Raw genomic sequence first — 18,264 nt, 5'->3', positions numbered from 1 at the left:
AGATACTTATAAAAGGAAATCTTACAAACAACGCATGTATTGAGACTTCACAGATGGTCAAAGTTGTTGATCAGCAATTTTAAGATTATCATATGGTAACCTTATTCATAGTAAACCATAGGAAAGCTTCATTTACTTTATGGATGAGTCACTTTCTGTTTGATTGTAATGACTTGTGACTGGTTTGAATTCATGTTTAGAGGACTCACATCAATTTCTTCAGTTGTTATGTGCACTAAATATAAATGATATATTTTCTTTACATGCATTAAAGAAGACCAAAAAGAAAAAAGCCCCATGCTTGTCATTTACAGCAGATCATGGAAGACTGATTGTTTTACAAACTTCTTTGCTGGTTTGCCATATTTTGCAAAGTAAATACAAAAACTTTACTCTCAGTGTCACAACTACAAGGTTTCTGAAACACTTTTACACTTACAAAAAATACCGATCATCAACTGAGAATCATTTTGGTTAGACTGAAGTCAAGAAGGTCATAATGTTAGTATCTTTAATGCTGGTTCTTCTTGAAAATTTGTTTTTCTCAGATGGAGTACAAAGAGCTTTTCTGTGAGGGAAATATTATATATCAATGCCTTATTCTATCCTTGTCAAACTTAATTGAAGTGCATTGATAGAGAATTTAGCTGAACACAACACATTCAACCTGGTTGTACTCCACAGACTGCTTCCCTGATTTTTATGGCGTTTTGGGCATTCAAAACGAATTGATTTGTAGAAAAATGTGTCTGCCACATTGATATGAATGTTTCACAGTGCTCAGTCTCTGACACATGGAGACAGTTTGCAGTAGTTGATCACAATAAGAGAAAGTAGAACACACTTTCCTGAGTATTACTCATCAAAAATGCAAACACAAGTCGTGATTGTAATTCACACATTTGTTCTCACACTGGATTTTTGTTTATCACAAAAGAAATCCAAACTTTGTTATCTGTCTCGTGTAAAATATGAATTTGTTGAGTTCTTTAGAGTCAATCATGAATTTGTTTTGTTATGACTCTGTTTCTGGGCATGAAAGTTCATTTTTTGTGAATATCATTGCATATTTTGTCCTTGTTCTTGTTTTTGTTTTATTCTTTGCACTTTGTTCAGTTTTATCTTGTTGTACAGTTGACTATAAGTGAATGTACACAAACTCTCCTCTCTTAAAAAGAATTTAAAGCAGCTCTTAAAAAGAATTTAAAGCAGCTCTTAAAAAGAATTTAAAGCAGACACACACATCAGTGTGCACACACATGCTATCATTTTGTCATTTTAAGAATGCACACACTTTATTTCATTCACAAATGATCATTCATTCAGTCTCAAAATATTATGAAAAAGGACTTTTATTTCTGGAAGAGAAAGTAAATTACCATTGCTTCAACCGTATACAGTTCTATAATCATTGATGTAACGTGTAAATTTTACATCATGAAATACAATTACATTTAAACAATAAGAAAAGGGGGAGTATTTTTCTGCAAAAACTACTATTGGCAAGATTTGATATTATTGGCTATGAAACTTGTACAGGAGATTGTATTCATGCAGTACAAGATGAATGTTATATAACTTCCCAATGGTATCAGTTTTAATAGTATAAGAGTTATTATTGGAAAAGTTGTCTGAGAATGTGTCAAGCACTTGGTAAGTGTTATCAGTTAATTCAGCAACCTATAGACCTACCACTCCAAAACATAGTACAACTGAGAGAGTGGTAGGGCCATGGATTGCAGCAAAAAATGATAAAGTTGGACCCAAATAAAACTGGTATACATTTTGTTTACCCCTCTCTTTCCTATTCTCTTTCCCTCTGATATGAATATCTGTGATACCGTTCACTATTGGTTATATTTTACATCAAAGAGTTCAAGGGTAAAGTTTCAGGTGTGACTTTTAATATTTGCCTTATCTCAATGCATTTCACAATTTAAGAAGTAAAATACACATAAACACGTTTTGTTGTTTCTAAACTGAAAGTGTCAATGAGAACTCTACAATTTGGAAAGCAAGTGGTTCAGTGTCATTCACAACTTTCTAACTGGAGCATAGGTATCTCCATGAAAATATAGAAACATGATAGTTTAAAGAGTGGGCAGATTAGCACAGTGACACAAGAAACTTCTATTGTACCTCCAGTTTGGCAGCTTTTTACAGAAAACTTTCATTATGGCCAAGTAAAAAAGTGGCATGACTTCATATTTTCCAGAAATAAATACTCAAAGAGAGATAAAAAAAAGGTATTTGGATTAACATTCCATTAGAACTGATGTGTCTGAGTTTGGTTAAGTTTATCTCATTGAATTTTGCCATGATTCAAGTTACATGTGTTGATTTGTAAACTGTTGATTTTCTTCTGGCAGTTTGGATTGACATTGGATTGGCTTACAAGATTTCAAGGACTACATGATTAGGTTTTGAAAAACATCCCTCAAAATTGGATGGGTTAAAGTGAAGATTTGCCTGCAAAGTCAAGTCTCATTCAGAAAGAAACAGTATTTCTAATTGTAAATACTTGTCTTTATGTTTGCTACCTGTAACAACCTACCACCACTGTGATTTGTCCTTATTTGAAGTTCAAAATCGCAACATTTTAGAAGTATTTTGCAGTGTAAACACAAAATTCGCTTGTCAAAGTACATAATGATGCACATTACAATGTACTGGCTTCTTTGACAGGTTGATTAGTCAACATGTAAACATAATTAGGAAACAGAAGAATCTGTATTTGACATACTGAGCAAAGACAGTAAATATTATAGCTACTTCTCTGTCAGCATGAGATCATATCATACAACTTTAATTTGACAGATATTAAAAGAACTATGCTGAAAATAAAGAAAAGGTCTGAACCTTAACCCTTTGAGTAGCAAAGTAAACTTTTACCGCCTTTATGAAATATAACCCAGTCACTTTTTTTTCATATTTTTCCAAACATTTTGATCAAAAACTGAAGCCAATGAAAAGTAATGTCTATTTGGTCCAAAATTATCAAAATAATTACATAAAAAAATCATAAAAACTGGTAGAATGTTGCACTAAAATTTTGGTGGGAAAAATTAGAGCACTCAAAGGGTTGACGTGAAAGGAATGGTATCCCTTCTGTGTTAAACAGATGAAGTTCACAGAAGATGTTTTTACTTCTCGGAGGTGGGTGACAGGAATAATTTTTTTATTCTTGTCGAAAGTCAGTCAACATATGACTGAATAATTCCTTTAACTTCGGAAGGAAGAAATTTTCTTATCTGATGCAGTCAAAAGTGGAAAAGATGTTTTACAAAAGTGAAATAGATGGAACAGAGATAAAATTTAACGCTATACATAAATGACATATTACTCAAGATACATACATACTGCAATTCCCTTCACACTTACATTAGAAAGGCAATGGCTCATTTGAAAATTAAGATGAATAAATATATATATACTAGGGTTGAAATTTTAGTTTTGGCTACACATTTGTTGTTTTCATAAACAAAAGTAGATAACTAGTAACTTCTACAATACAGAGTTGCTATTTCTATATAATAAAACTAAAATTTCATAGAATTACCATCTGAACTTTGAACATATTTACAAATTTCATTAACTTTCATTTAAAAAGTATGCTATAAAGTAGAAAAAAAATTACAAAATTATTCCAGAGTACCATTTTTATCCCTTCTGTTCAACATAATTAGCTTATTATCAGTCTCATATTAAATTGCATATTTTAAAATAAAAACTGTACATTAAAATGAGCTGTGGATAGAAGGTTGTCTCTTGGTAGGTGACAGAGTTTTTCCCAAATGAGTACAAAATTCTTCAATTTTCTGATTCTCTAAGACTTCCTGTTTCTGAAGTTTCCCTTGTTTCTGCCCTTGATTCCTGAAAGAAATAATTTGTTTGAATTTTCACTTTGTCATTGATCAGCATGTATATGCATGTGCAATATTGCCTTGACAACTGACCAATAGAGGGTGCTGTATGGAGTGCCCCACCTTGATATATCATGACCGTCGTGAAAGACAAAACAGCAAAGTGTTTTCATGTTCAAAGGTAAACATGTGCAGTGTTGGTCTAAAAAATCCTAACGTACGTGTTTTATTATTAACTTACATGTTTTCTTTTTTGAAAAAGAAATGAAAAGTCCAAATCAGTGAACAAACCAAAATGCTATTAAACTGTTTTTTGCAATATGTGAGGCATTTTATCTCATTGTATAACAGAAATTGTGTATTTGTGGTGTACCAGATACTCATTAAATACCCACCTTTTCTGCTTGTTTCTTTGGAGCTTTAGGTTTCTGTCCTGTCTTATTCTCTTTAAGTGTTTGCATTATTGGATTATCAGCAGCCACAGTGGCTTTGGCATTCCTGGGCGGTGGCCTTCTGAGAGGTTTCCACCTAGGAGGAGCCTGCAGTTTCATGGTCCCTGGCTTCCTCACATTATTGCTTTGCTCATTCTGTGGAAATGATAACATTGGAAGAAATCAATTTCACTTCACAGTAGAATTACCCAACCCTAGTCCATCTTATTATCACAATAAGCTATGGACAAAATGGATGATGACTTATTCCTAACCTTTTGCCTCAAAGTCCCCTTTCACTGTATATGTATCGACCCAGACCATTGAATATGGTGGGATTAAACCACAGTTTGCCAATAACAGGGGACAAGGCTCTCTTTGGTTTCTTGATTTGGAAATACTGAAGGGCAAAGGTACGCAATTTCAGAATGCTTCAATGTTACTTTCAAGGTACTTTTTTTCTTTCAGCAGCTGACTTTTTGAGCACAAATTCAATGATAAAACCCATAGCTGTTTCAGTTTACAGTCAATGTATCCAATATCTGGCTGATGATACTGACACCTTAACGGAATCTAGAGATACAAGCATTTTCATCACCTGTTTTGGTGCGAACCCTGAAACTTTCACCACTTCCATCAGAGCTTTCTTGTAGTTTAATTTACATTTGCTTTCCAGATCTTCTTCAAGTGTGTGACCATAGCGCTTCTTGTAAAGTTTCTTAATATGAGGGAGATCAACCTGACAAAGAATCACACAAAATGATGGATGAAAATCAAACTGCTGGCAATTCATATAATATCACAAATGAGATTTTCTTTGGTTTTGAAAACACTGATTTTTTACAGAGTACCATGTGTAGCCATATGGACAGAACTTTATAGTTCTACCTGTTCTACTTTGCTCCATTTATATTCTTCATGATTGATCTCATCACAGAAATTGCAAAATCTTCGATAACACAACCAAAAGAGTAAACGACTAACCTCTGATCTTGTCACAATAATCCTTGCTAGAGTTGTGTCATCACCTGCACCAGTCAGACAGTCACGTATCCGTGATGTTAGAAAACCAGGACAATTTTGAAGACATTTCACTGCAAGTTAATAAATTAAAATAGTCTTTAAAAAATCTAAAGCAACGTACATCTACCGATAGAAAAGACAGATATTGTGGTTACAATGAAAATATCCAAAGTTTCAAGAGTTAAAATGTTGATGAACAAATTGAGAATTTTTCTTTATGTGAACAAAAGTTTAAAATTTTTGAGTGATTAGCTTGGCAGTTAACCTTTTCATGCCTGACTTTCTGATAACTTGCCAGAGCTACCCGAATATACAGTGGTTTAGGTCTGAAAGAGTTAAAGGTCTATATGAATAAACATTTGTTTGAAATGGAATTAGACTTTTTGAAATGTAAACAAAACAAAACAAAGAGCACTGGCCATAAAGATTGCTAAAATCAACAAGACAATAACATTTCTTCTTCTTATTACTAGTAATCAAACGTTTCAAGAGTGCTCAAGTAAAATCTCTACATGACCAACAAATGCCTATTGTTCTCTCAGTTCTCTCAAACAATGTGATGTGTCCACTGAGCTGGAAACTGAACCACTCAACTTACCCAAAGCAAGCATTGCATCTTGCATTGACCCGTCAAATTCTTCCAGTATAACATCAATAATTTTTTTATCAGAAAGCTGTAAACATAAAATGGATAGAAATCTCAGTCAGATTTGATATTCATCCATTCACAATCATCACAATTATATTGATACTGATAGGACTGACATGATTATAATCATCACAAAGTTAAAATGAAAGAAATGAATTTTACATCATTCACCTTTGCATATTCTTCTAAGACTGCTTGAAGCTGGGATAAGCTGTAATCCATCAGCATTTCATTGAACTTCCCACTGTTTGTTTTCCATCTTTCTTCCGGTTCAAGATCCAGTAACTCTTGTGCATCTTTCTCAACTTCATCTTGATCAATAGAACCACCTTCCTCTCGAATACCCTTTGAAATGAAAATTGTACGGTGTATCAGATGACATTAAACATTTACTGTATTCAAGATTTCAGAAAAGTTTATATTGCCTTCTGGTAAGCAATGAAAGACAATGGTTCTACTCCAGAATAAAAAGGATACACAGTGTTCTATCGATTCAGTATGCCCAAGAGATCACATGATGGTGGTAAAAAAACCCACATGTACAAATGCATATGGAAATAAATATATTTCTATGTACATTTGCATACATGGTTTGGTTTGTACCATCATCCATTTGAATTGTGTCTTGCATAGAAAATACTCTGACATGAAAGTAGGTAAGGGGGTGGGGTGGGAATAATTTGCATTGAAAAATTCTCCAAAACCTTTCCCTAAACTACTTTAAAATAAATGAAAAATAGAAAACTTCAGGAACAATGGAAAGGTTACATCATTAGGTCTTTTGATATCTTAGCAATCAGAAGTACAATGTAAAGGATTTTTACTTTATTTTATTCAAATGTATTGAAACATCTACAGAACTAACCTGAACTATTATCAAAACTTTCTAATATATAATAAGGAGCAATATGTATTTTGAACAGTGCAAGTACACACTTAGTAATAATATTCAAATGACTTTGATTTTAACACTGCTTTGCTTTCATTTTCAATTGACTTGATTCAAGTAGGACTAAGACATTTGAAAAATTTTAAACACAGATACTGTTAAAATAAGGATTAACTTATAGAATTGAAGATTCTCATACCTTTGCAAGTGCTGACAGGAAATCTTTGAAAGCAGGATCAGAGACATCACTCTGGATATCTTCCATCATGTCTTTGTCATACTTCTCAGAGTACGCAGTCTTGATAGCACTGAGGGCCTATGGCACACAAAACACTTTCATATTAAAGAATTTACAAACTGACAAACTAGTTATCAAACATATAATAATATATTCGGGAAGTGCAAAGATACAGGTGGATCTTAAAACTCAGTTAAAACTTCAAGAACTTTGAAATCATCTGATATATTGAGAGAAATGACAACCAAAGACAAATTTTGAATGTAATATGTTGGAACTTCAATAAAACAGCACTGTTTTTCAAAGTTGAGCTAAATGCATGAATTTTTTAATCAAATGACAACAGAATAGACTCTGCCTTTAATGGTCTATGAGATCATGGGGACTTACTGCATTGTTTCTGGTACAGAAAATTTCAATGAGCGTTGCTTCTGAATTTCCTATGCCCTGAAAGTGAATACAGTACAAGTAATAAGACCTGCAGATCAATTACTGCGAAACTGGTGACAGAAAAAATGTCTATTGTCATGAACAGTGAAAGCTTCTTAAAGCAAGACAAGTACTACATGTGGTTGTTTTATCTGGACAAAAGGTACCCTTGCTTGAACCCTGGTTACTGAAGTGTGATGTTTTTTGTTCAGAAAATGAGAGCTTTTAGAGTGGAAACACGAGCTACGGCTCCTGTAAAAACAACAAACAATACCAAAGCTTGAACAAAGTGAAGTTGGATGATTTATTGGGCATACTTAAAACTTGCTAGACCGGCAAATCTTACAAAATACAGAGAAATTCAAGCACTTCCTAGCGCCCTCTATAGGTACTTAGAGAGTATTTACAGTAAGACAGTCTCTATGACAACAGAGGTTAAATGTCATGATGTATGTGTGAATTGAAGCCTGTAAAGTACAAGGGAGTCAGCATATTTGGGCGTCTCCGCCGGTTACAACACAAAAAAGTCCTCTATCGGCATACCTACCATTAATGCATGGTTTATACACATTGCATCGTATTCTTCCCTTTCCAGTAGCAGGGCATTCACCATATCATTCCAACTATTACCAAGCTTCCTGTTTAGTTCCTCCATCAGATTCTGAAATACGTATAGACGAAAATATTTATGAAATCAAGATAGAATTTGTACCTGAGAAAAGTCTTCTACGAACAAAAACAAGAGGGATAGAACTTGAAAAGAAGAACGAGGTGTCAATGTTGCAATGCTATAATGTACTATAGTTGTGCTCGCATTTGTCAAGGACAAGTCAGTGACTGTTGTAAATGATAAGAAACAGAACAGATTTCTCATGCAATGACACGGTAGTCTCATTTTGTAGTTTTGAGCAATAATTTTTGTAATAAAAGTTCCACTGATTCATTGTTTTTATGTTCCAACTGACAGACAAAAAGCTTTTTCAAGACAGCTTGACATGTGTAAATAACAGTTATAGATCTTACCAGTTCATATTGAACTTCAAATCTCTGCTTTGTGAGTTGTCTCTGCTTGTATTTCCTCCTTGCTAGTCCTCTGACGACAGCAGAGGGAGCATTGCCTGAAAAAAGGTAATGAATGCTGGATTAGAAAAATAAACATTTACTTTAAAAGTGAGCGGAAAATTTTGAAAGTAGACAGAGAGGACACGGGAATGGGCCAAATTTTGATTATTATTGATGACTCTAATGAGGTAAAAAATATTTCAATAAAGATGAAAAAGTAACCAGAAAAAATATCACGGATTTGAGTGTTTCAACAAGCTACTGGCTTCTAGTTTCGTTACACATCGCTGAAAAAACCTTACAGTGTTGTTTCAAATATGACCATTCTGATGACTGGTTGGAACTGTAAGGCAGGCTCATAGGGGTGGAAATGTTGATGCAACAACTTTCATCCAAAGAATTGGGCCAGTAGATCAAGAATGTATCCACTTGCTTTTAATACAAATAAATGAGTTTGTGCTTCATTGATCGTTATCGGAAGAGTTGACAAAGAAAAACTTTAGGGCAACTTCATGATTTTGAAAACTATGGTCACAAAGTGAGTTTATATTGCCCTACATTCGTCTGGATGAGTTGTCAAACACTTTAACGAGAATGTTTTGTTTCAGACTTCTTTGTGGCTACTTCTACAAACAGAAATTTGTTTTACCATTAAGGGTCAACAGATGACACAACATGATACAGAATAATTATGTATTTGATGCTGGGTGATTCGGACAGTGGTTCCCTGTATTAAGTTTCTTGGTTAATACTATAATACATGTACAATACAGCATATTGCTACTAAAAGGGAGCACCTCACCTTTAAACATGAAAGAATACTACTATTTCGGTTTGCAAATGATAATTCAACTCTTATCTGTTTCATATCAATGGACTGTTATCAGACATTTGACATTTGAACAGACATTTACAACTGATTTATGCAAAGATGATTGAAAATGATGTGTTCACAAACAATAGAAGACGTAAAGCATAAAGGATGGAGAATTTCATCAGAAGCAATTTTTTTCATTCCCTTTGTCTCTTTGATCATAAACGAATTGGAAATGCCATGTAGAATAGCGATTTATCTGAATGATAGATGATATAATGGCGGGCAATTATTCTGTGGAATGGATACACTGATGGAAAAGTTGCAATAGCAGCACAGATTTACTGATAGATGTATAACAGTGCTAAGATGTCAGCAAAAGCTGTAGTATTACCTTGATCAATAAAGTTAGGAAGTAAATCTAGGAGAGCACAGCACAGCACAGCAAGCAGAGGAGACCATAGTGAAGGTAAAAACAGAAGAGAAATATTATAGTGAAAGCAAGCAAAGCATCAGAGTACAGGAATTCATGAGTATATGAGTTCCCAGCAGTACATGGATTCATAGCAGTATATGAATTCATAGCAGTGTATGAATTCATAGCAGTGTGTGAATTCATAGCAGTGTATGAATTCATAGCAGTGTATGAATTCACAGCAGTGTATGAATTCACAGCAGTGTATGAATTCACAGCAGTGTATGAATTCATAGCAGTGTGTGAATTCATAGCAGTGTGTGAATTCATAGCAGTGTATGAATGAATTCATAGCAGTGTGTGTATGAATTCATAGCAGTGTGTGTATGTGAATTCATAGCAGTGTGTGAATTCAAAGCAGTGTATGAATTCATAGCAGTGTGTGAATTCATAGCAGTGTATGAATTCATAGCAGTGTGTGAATTCATAGCAGTGTATGAATGAATTCATAGTAGTGTGTGAATTCATAGCAGTACGTGAATTCATAGCAGTGTGTGAATTCATAGCAGTGTATGAACTCATAGCAGTGTGTGAATTCATAGCAGTGTGTGAATTCATAGCAGTGTGTGAATTCATAGCAGTGTGTGAATTCATAGCAGTGTATGAATGAATTCATAGCAGTGTATGAATTCATAGCAGTGTGTGAATTCACAGCAGTATGTGAATTCATAGCAGTGTGTGAAGTCATAACACTGAATTCATAGCAGTGTATGAATTCATAGCAGTGTAATTGAATTCATAGCAGTGTGTGAATTCACAGCAGTGTACGAATTCACAGCAGTGTATGAATTCACAGCAGTGTATGAATTCATAGCAGTGTGTGAATTCATAGCAGTGTGTGAATTCATAGCAGTGTATGAATTCATAGCAGTGTATGAATTCATAGCAGTGTGTGAATTCATAGCAGTATATGAATTCATAGCAGTGTATGAATTCATAGCAGTATGTGAATTCATAGCAGTGTATGAATGAATTCATAGCAGTGTGTGGAATTCATCAAAAATACACATCAAAAAAATAATTTTATCTCGCCCAGCCTGAAAGTTGAAAAAGGAGTAAACAGGGCTGTGTTTTAAGTCCTAGTCTGTTCAATTTATATGTCAATGACTTGAAAACAAATCTAGACAAAGTAGATACTCAACCACCAGTGTTGAATAATACCCCAGTTAACTCATTATTTTACGCTGATGACCTTGTCTTAATCTCTACTTCAAAAGAAGGTTTGCAGAGGGAGTTAAATACACTACACACATTTTGCTCCAATTGGAAACTTGATGTTAATTTACAGAAAACCCAAGCAATTAATTTAGTAAATCTCCTTTGATAGATAAACACTTATTTAACTATGGTAGTACATGCATCAAATCTGTTAAGAGCTATACATACTTAGGACTGACAATTAAATCAAATGGCAGTTTTAGTGACACAATTACAAATTTGGCTGATAAAGCAGCAAAATCTTTGTATAGTTTAAAAAGGGTTTTATTGCACAACAAAAAGATAAAATTTTCCCTACATCTATTCAATGTTTTCATTAAACCTGTTTTACTGTATGGCTCAGAGATTTGGGGACAAGATTTCATGGACTACAAGAAGTGGGATAAATCAGCAATTGAAAAAACTCACCTCAAATTTTGTAAGAACATTTTACAGTGTAATAGACAAGCTTGTAATGCCGCTGTGAGGGGTGAACTAGGACATTCCCACTTCTACTTGAGATCAAACTTAATATTGTTAAACACTGGCTTCATATCGTACAACTGCCACATTATAATCTCGCTAAAGAAGCTTTTCTGGAGCAAATGGTAAACAACACTAACAATAGATCCTGGTTTAACTGTTTAAGTGCTTTAATTAAAGACAATGGAATGGACTTTCTCCTTGATAAAGCTCCATCACTTAACACCACAAAGTTATAACTGGATTAATGAAAACAAATTTAACAAACAATTATGAGGTCTTTTGGAAAAAATTGATCACTGATGAAAATAGTAAACTAAGAATGTATGCCAAAATAAAGCATAATTTTAGATTAGAACCCTACTTAACACAGTTACAAGGTGAGAAAAGAAATTACTCACCAAACTTCGCATTAGCAATCATGATCTAGCAATTGAAAAAGGAAGACACACTGTTCCAAAACCCCAATTACTGAAAGATACTGCAATCAGTGTAACACCAACAGTATTGAAGATGAAACACACTTTTTATTAGTCTGTCAGAAATACAAAGTCCAAAGAAAGAACTTTTTCAGTAAAATCAACTTCCCAAACGACAATACTGAAATCAGCTTATTTCTCTACTAACAAAACAAGAGTTCTCTTTTAATGAACAACTTGCAGATTATATTTTTACTTTATACAAACAAAGAAATACCTAGTTATATTTATTATTAGCTACTATTATTAACTGTAATACTTTATCTTTATTGAAGAAAATTTTAACTTATTTTTGTATCACACTTTTATTGCCACAAATGTGATGTAAATCCTATATTTACAAGCAAGCAATAAAATATTATTATATTATTAGCAGTGTGTGAATTCATAGCAGTGTGTGAATTCATAGCAGTGTATGAATTCATAGCAGTGTGTGAATTCATAGCAGTGTATGAATTCATAGCAGTGTGTGAATTCACAGCAGTATGTGAATTCATAGCAGTGTATGAATTCATAGCAGTGTATGAATTCATAGCAGTATGTGAATTCATAGCAGTGTGTGAAGTCATAACACTGAATTCATAGCAGTGTATGAATTCATAGCAGTGTAATTGAATTCATAGCAGTGTGTGAATTCACAGCAGTGTACAAATTCACAGCAGTGTATGAATTCACAGCAGTGTATGAATTCATAGCAGTGTATGAATTCATAGCAGTGTGTGAATTCATAGCAGTGTATGAATTCATAGCAGTGTCATAGCAGTTACGAATTCAAAGCAGTATAGGAACTCATAGTAGTACAGGAATTCACAGCAGTGAACGAAAGCATAGCAGTATGTGAATTCATTATTACCAGAAACAATTTTCTATGCAAAGCCAACTTATTTCTCAATGTAAGTTGCTGTTTTTCATTTCCTTCAACAAGGAATATTTGAAGTTGTAGCAAAAGCTAGTCTTTTTCTTACATTGACAGAATGGGATGTTAAACTGTCTTTGAAAACCATGCACGGGTCATAAATTAACTTTCACAAATAGTTGAGACCTTAAAATGACCCCATCCCAGATTCTTATATTTTTTACCGCATTTGTAAAATATATTGTTCATATGTTGATGTTAGTGATAGTCTAACTCAAATAATAATTTATTCTTTCCATTATAAGCACACATTAATCTATTTACATTGCCAGAAAAATTGAATCTCTTTGGAATGCATAGCAGTGGAATATATTCAAGGTTTTGCCTCTTCCCTTCAATTGCAGTCTTTGTTTACAAAATGCATGTGCAAAGTTTCACCTTGGCATGAGTGACGTCTGCGAGGTGTGCAAATCAGAAAGCGATTTCAATTAAATTTCATGGATGCCTTTTTTTCTGAATCACAACTCTCACCAGGGTTACGCCCTATGCTAGCTTAGTCACTCCAATGCTACTTCCACACTCATTTGTTCTGCCTTACCCATTCCTTTTGTTGCTTTAAAAAGCAAAGCTGCGTCCTCTTTCTCATTGTACTTCTGCCCCTTGGTTATGGCCGCCTCTTTCTAAAAGGTCAGGGGAAAAAATAACACAGAATGGAGTCACTCATGCAGAAACTGTGAAAGCCATTTGGGTCAAAGGTCAAGACATGATGGCATTGAGACTGTACAGTTATTTTTCTTCATGTCATGAGATTAATAAAATGAAGTTTACCTTGTGTTTCTTTTCTTGTTTTACTCTCTGTGGTCCAAGCAAGGGAAATCTACTGTGTTGCTTCCGAAGTTCTCTGGTTTTCTCTTTCTTCTGCAAACATTGAAGGAAAATTGCAGTGAAGTTACAATAGTATAAGTAGAGCATCAAAGAGGATTAAGAGAGAGAGTAACTTTGATCATATTACAAACGTTGTCAACAATAATGACCATAATGTCAATTTAACATAAAAGTACACCATGGTACAATGTATGTTCCTTTTCTTCAAGGGAAGCAGTATAAATAATGTATCACACATATGGAATTGCGCTTGCTTTTTATATCTTCAGTAAACCTGATGAATTTTCTACACCAGTACTTTCTCCCCAGAATGACTCTGTGTAGTTCAGCGATTGTCATGACAAGAACTTTTGATCGATCTCAGTGACAGAAATGAGGAATTGACATACCATGGAAGATGCACCATCTTCTTCATGATCAGATTCTTCTCCTGATGATCCCTGTTTCTGTTGAAAAATCAGACCATTTTTGTCTTTTAATGTTAACGGTCCAATTATGAATTATGATCAAAGTGATTACTAATTCATTGTGTAAACGTAACACTTTACAATATACACACATAGTATTGCTACTTCTAATCATTATTTTCAAAATTTCTTGACTTCATTTCCATAAAATACTGAATCTACATGATACTGAAATCAACAATGACCGATGAATTAATTTGACAAATGCAATGGATCATTTCAATGGTATTTGAAAACAATGGCCTAAACATTTTGCAATAACCAAAGTAGATTTTCAAAAGGGTCCAAACCTTGACCTAGAATACTAAAATCATGAAATATATTGACTGCTTCCTACTGAATCCACTATTCTTAAAATTAAGGCTTTGCATTACGTGCTAGGGAAATCATCAAATATTCACTCTCTAAACGAGAATATTGCACCTGCTATGATTTCCTTCATCTCTGTATCACTGTACCAATTTCACAACATTCACGCCATGCTTAAATTAAATCGTCATGGCAACCAAAAGTGCATCTTGGACATCAAGAAGCTCATATTACAGTTAAATACTCAAATTAAACATGGCAGACTCCAGATGATTGATGATTGGTTGGACTGCTGCTTCATTTGCATAACTTGTCACCATGCCAACTGGGCCATACATTGAAAGTTAAACATGATCAGCAGTACTTAAAATTCACAAACTCACATCAGACTTATTGTCTTCATCTTCTATTTCCTCTAGAATGTCCTCTCTCGCTGTGTAAACCTCATAATCCTTGGTTTCATTGGCTTTCATACCCATGTAGTACTGGTGAAGGATGTACTCATCCTCCTGAAAAAATTAATCCAGGACAAAAATATAAAATTATTGCCTCCTGCTGAAAATGACGGCATATGCAACAATATTGAAATCATTAAATGCAAAAGCTAATCATCCCAATGAAATGGACATCAAAGTGATCAATACAACTGAAGAAATAAATAACAATGAAATAGACATTTGTGCACCAAAATTACTTTGCAAAGGGTCCCTTTGAAAAAAGGTATGCTTTTCTTGGAATTTGTCCCTGTCAGGAACACTCTCCTTGAGTTAAATACTTACCGATAGTAAAGTGTTTTCACCGTTTGAATGTGAGCATTTCATATTATGGACTGATTCAACAGATTTTATGAGTTCCCTGTATTTGTCTATGATATTGATACTGGAAATACGATTCAGAACAAATATCTGTGCTAATATAACATCACTCAAACCACTAGCCAAGATTTCATCAGTTTGGCATTTTGAAAAAAGCATTTTGTTTGTCACCGGCATATTAATATGAAAAACAAATACTGAAAGGTGATGAAAGATCAAGGGTCAAACAGCAAGGTTCAGGGATGTCATATTTCAATATAGGAAACTTGTGTATATCTTCAATGTCAACACTTTGGTATACATGTAGGCAGTTTGGTGATACAATGTATTACCTTGGTGATGACAGCATTAAAATATGGCCAAAAAACATTTTAATTTGTCTTTGACCTACAAATTGATGTAGATTAATTTTGCCTCTCAATCTAATTATAAGGCGTATTGCTATGGCAACCAGTTGTAATGCACACAAATTAGAAGTAATTTGGTACTTGAACTGTTGTCACTGTAGGTGTCTGTGAAATGGAACTGTTGACATTGCAGGTGTCTTTCACATGATATACGAATCTACTTACCCATTGCTCTGGTTTGTAGAAAGATTTGACTTTGTTAAGTCTTGCTAAAATCTCTTGATTTTCTTGCTCAATCTGCTGTAGTTTTCGTTCCATGTGTGGACGGTTTAAACTGCAAAGACATATGAATAAAGAATTGGCAAATATAGCAGATGCTAGATTGTGACAAGCACTCTGTATAAATTGCTAAAAGATGCCCATTACTTAGTTTCATTGATTCAAATTTTTCCACACTAGCAGCTGTACAAATTTCAAATGGTGGTGAATTACACAGGAATGAAGTCTTTGAATGACTTGAAAGTTTGTCCCTGAGATTGGTATTATTTTACAGTGTGCATGCAGAGGGCCAGAAAGCCCAAGATGTGTACCAATGTTTTGCAATGTGGTTTATATCTTAAACTCAACTACAGTGAGTGGATGGCAAAAGGCTATCGATTTAGTATCTGGTCACTGAAAGACAGTTTTATGAAGACCACTTCACAAGACAGGTCTTTGGAGTGAGGTAGTAAGGATCTTGCAGTCTGAAGTCAAAACCTGAGATGCTGGTCAAAAATAAATATTCGTTTCAAATAACAGGCCACACTCTGCATGATCACAACAAACTTTAATTTACTAATTTAGGAGTCACAGCTACTCCTTCAAAGGTATTTTCAATCTTGAATTAGATTAATTGAAGCAATATTGATTTTCATGGAGCGTTATCTGCTTTTACATTTTCCCATGTTTCTTTTTAATTTGATTGACAAATAAAAAATTCTAAGAATCAAAGTCTTTAATTTCCTGCAGGCCGTGATAAAGACATTTTTAATTAATGTCAATGAATTAATAAGAAATGTCTTGATTTTGTCCCAGTGGGTGTCTGCACACAATACTGAATGCTGAATACAGCAGCTTCATAATATTCCACACACACACGTGTATGGACACATGATATGCCTTGTCAAGCTACATTTCAACACTGGAGAGTACATGTCAAGTACCAGTTGACTGAGTCTTCAAACTGTTATTAGGGTTTCGACACCATGGGTGCGAAACCCTCTTGTAATCGTTCCGTTTTTTATTATTATTAGGGTTTCGACACCATGGGTGCGAAACCCTCTTGTAATCGTTCTGTTTTTTATTATTATTATTATTATTATTATTATTATTATTATTATTATTCTTCTTCCGTTGCGCTTTTGCACCTACCATGCGAACACCGCTGCACCTAGAGACTTCATATTTGGTACACAGGTACAAGTCAGCAAAAGTAAATTTTTGGTCACATGACCAAAACAAAAGGTCACGTGACCTTCCGGCCATTTTGAAAATAAACTTTAAAATTGACTTCATTTGCATAAAAATTAACCAATCAAAATTCTGTCCTAAATTTTTGTAGACCATAGGGTTAGGCTCCTTCATGCCAAATATCAAGGTCACAGGTGTTGCCGATTTTGAGAAGAAGATTTTTAAAGTATTATTTTTCTGAATTATCAGTGACCTTTGACCTCCCCTATACCCTTGCAGCTAAGCTATGGCAATGGCTTATTCTGGCCTATGTTTAAGTCCAAGACAGCAAGCGTCTATTGGACAATGGCCAGTAGGGGACCAAATTGCACTCCACAATTTTGGGGATTGCACTTGACCTTTGACCTTTGCATCTTCCTGCAACTCATTTATTATGCGCATATCTAATTCTGAGCCAGGTAACAGAGCTAGAGGTCTGATTTTTGGTATATAGGGATAACTTAGCAATACAATTTTTTTGACAAAATGTCATGTGACCTCGATGACCTTTGACCTTAAATATACGTATATGTCCATAGCTAAGTAACCACAAGTGCTACACCCTTCATATTTGGTATGATGGGAGACCTTATGACACCACATCCTGTACCTCATTAATTATGCGCATATCTAATTCTGAGCCAGCCAATAGAGCTAGAGGTCTGATTTTTGGTATATAGGGATAACTTAGCAATACAATATTTTGGACAAAATGTCATGTGACCTCGATGACCTTTGACCTTGAATATACGTCTATGTCCATAACTCAGTAACCACAAGTGCTACACGCTTCATATTTGGTATGATGGGAGACCTTATGACACCACATCCTGTACCTCATTAATTATGCGCATATCTAATTCTGAGCCAGCCAATAGAGCTAGAGGTCTGATTTTTGGTATATAGGGATAACTTAGCAATACAATTTTTTTGACAAAATGTCACGTGACCTCGATGACCTTTGACCTCAAATATACATATATGGCCATAACTAAGTAACCCCAAGTGCTACACCCTTCATATTTGGTATGATGGGAGACCTTATGACATCACATCCTGTACCTC

At 34.4% G+C, this 18,264-nt stretch overlaps 1 protein-coding gene across 2 annotated transcripts in view; it reads right to left on the bottom strand.

Annotated features, from left to right (window-relative positions):
- Positions 1–1,334: 1,334 nt before the first annotated feature.
- LOC139149060 (annexin A7-like) overlaps positions 1,335–18,264 on the bottom strand; it is a 30,444-nt gene continuing 13,514 nt past the window's right edge. The window contains exons 4-19 of one of the 2 annotated variants that reach the window (XM_070720582.1): positions 15,937–16,045; positions 14,933–15,058; positions 14,163–14,219; positions 13,717–13,806; positions 13,487–13,568; positions 9,793–9,819; positions 8,546–8,640; positions 8,070–8,183; positions 7,484–7,540; positions 7,055–7,171; positions 6,138–6,311; positions 5,916–5,991; positions 5,279–5,388; positions 4,893–5,033; positions 4,259–4,450; positions 1,335–3,873 (exon numbers count right to left, since the gene is read on the bottom strand). In XM_070720582.1, coding sequence (XP_070576683.1) covers positions 3,811–3,873; positions 4,259–4,450; positions 4,893–5,033; positions 5,279–5,388; positions 5,916–5,991; positions 6,138–6,311; positions 7,055–7,171; positions 7,484–7,540; positions 8,070–8,183; positions 8,546–8,640; positions 9,793–9,819; positions 13,487–13,568; positions 13,717–13,806; positions 14,163–14,219; positions 14,933–15,058; positions 15,937–16,045 — 1,630 coding nt within the window. In that variant the 3' untranslated portion in view covers positions 1,335–3,810. The remainder of the gene's footprint in view (positions 3,874–4,258; positions 4,451–4,892; positions 5,034–5,278; positions 5,389–5,915; positions 5,992–6,137; positions 6,312–7,054; positions 7,172–7,483; positions 7,541–8,069; positions 8,184–8,545; positions 8,641–9,792; positions 9,820–13,486; positions 13,569–13,716; positions 13,807–14,162; positions 14,220–14,932; positions 15,059–15,936; positions 16,046–18,264) is intronic. The other variant, XM_070720583.1, reaches the window with a different exon arrangement.

Source organism: Ptychodera flava, chromosome 14 (genome assembly GCF_041260155.1).
Source record: "Ptychodera flava strain L36383 chromosome 14, AS_Pfla_20210202, whole genome shotgun sequence".
Lineage (NCBI taxonomy): Eukaryota > Metazoa > Hemichordata > Enteropneusta > Ptychoderidae > Ptychodera > Ptychodera flava.
The sequence above is the reverse complement of the archived record's forward strand: the minus strand, read 5'-3'. Positions and strand labels throughout refer to the sequence as shown.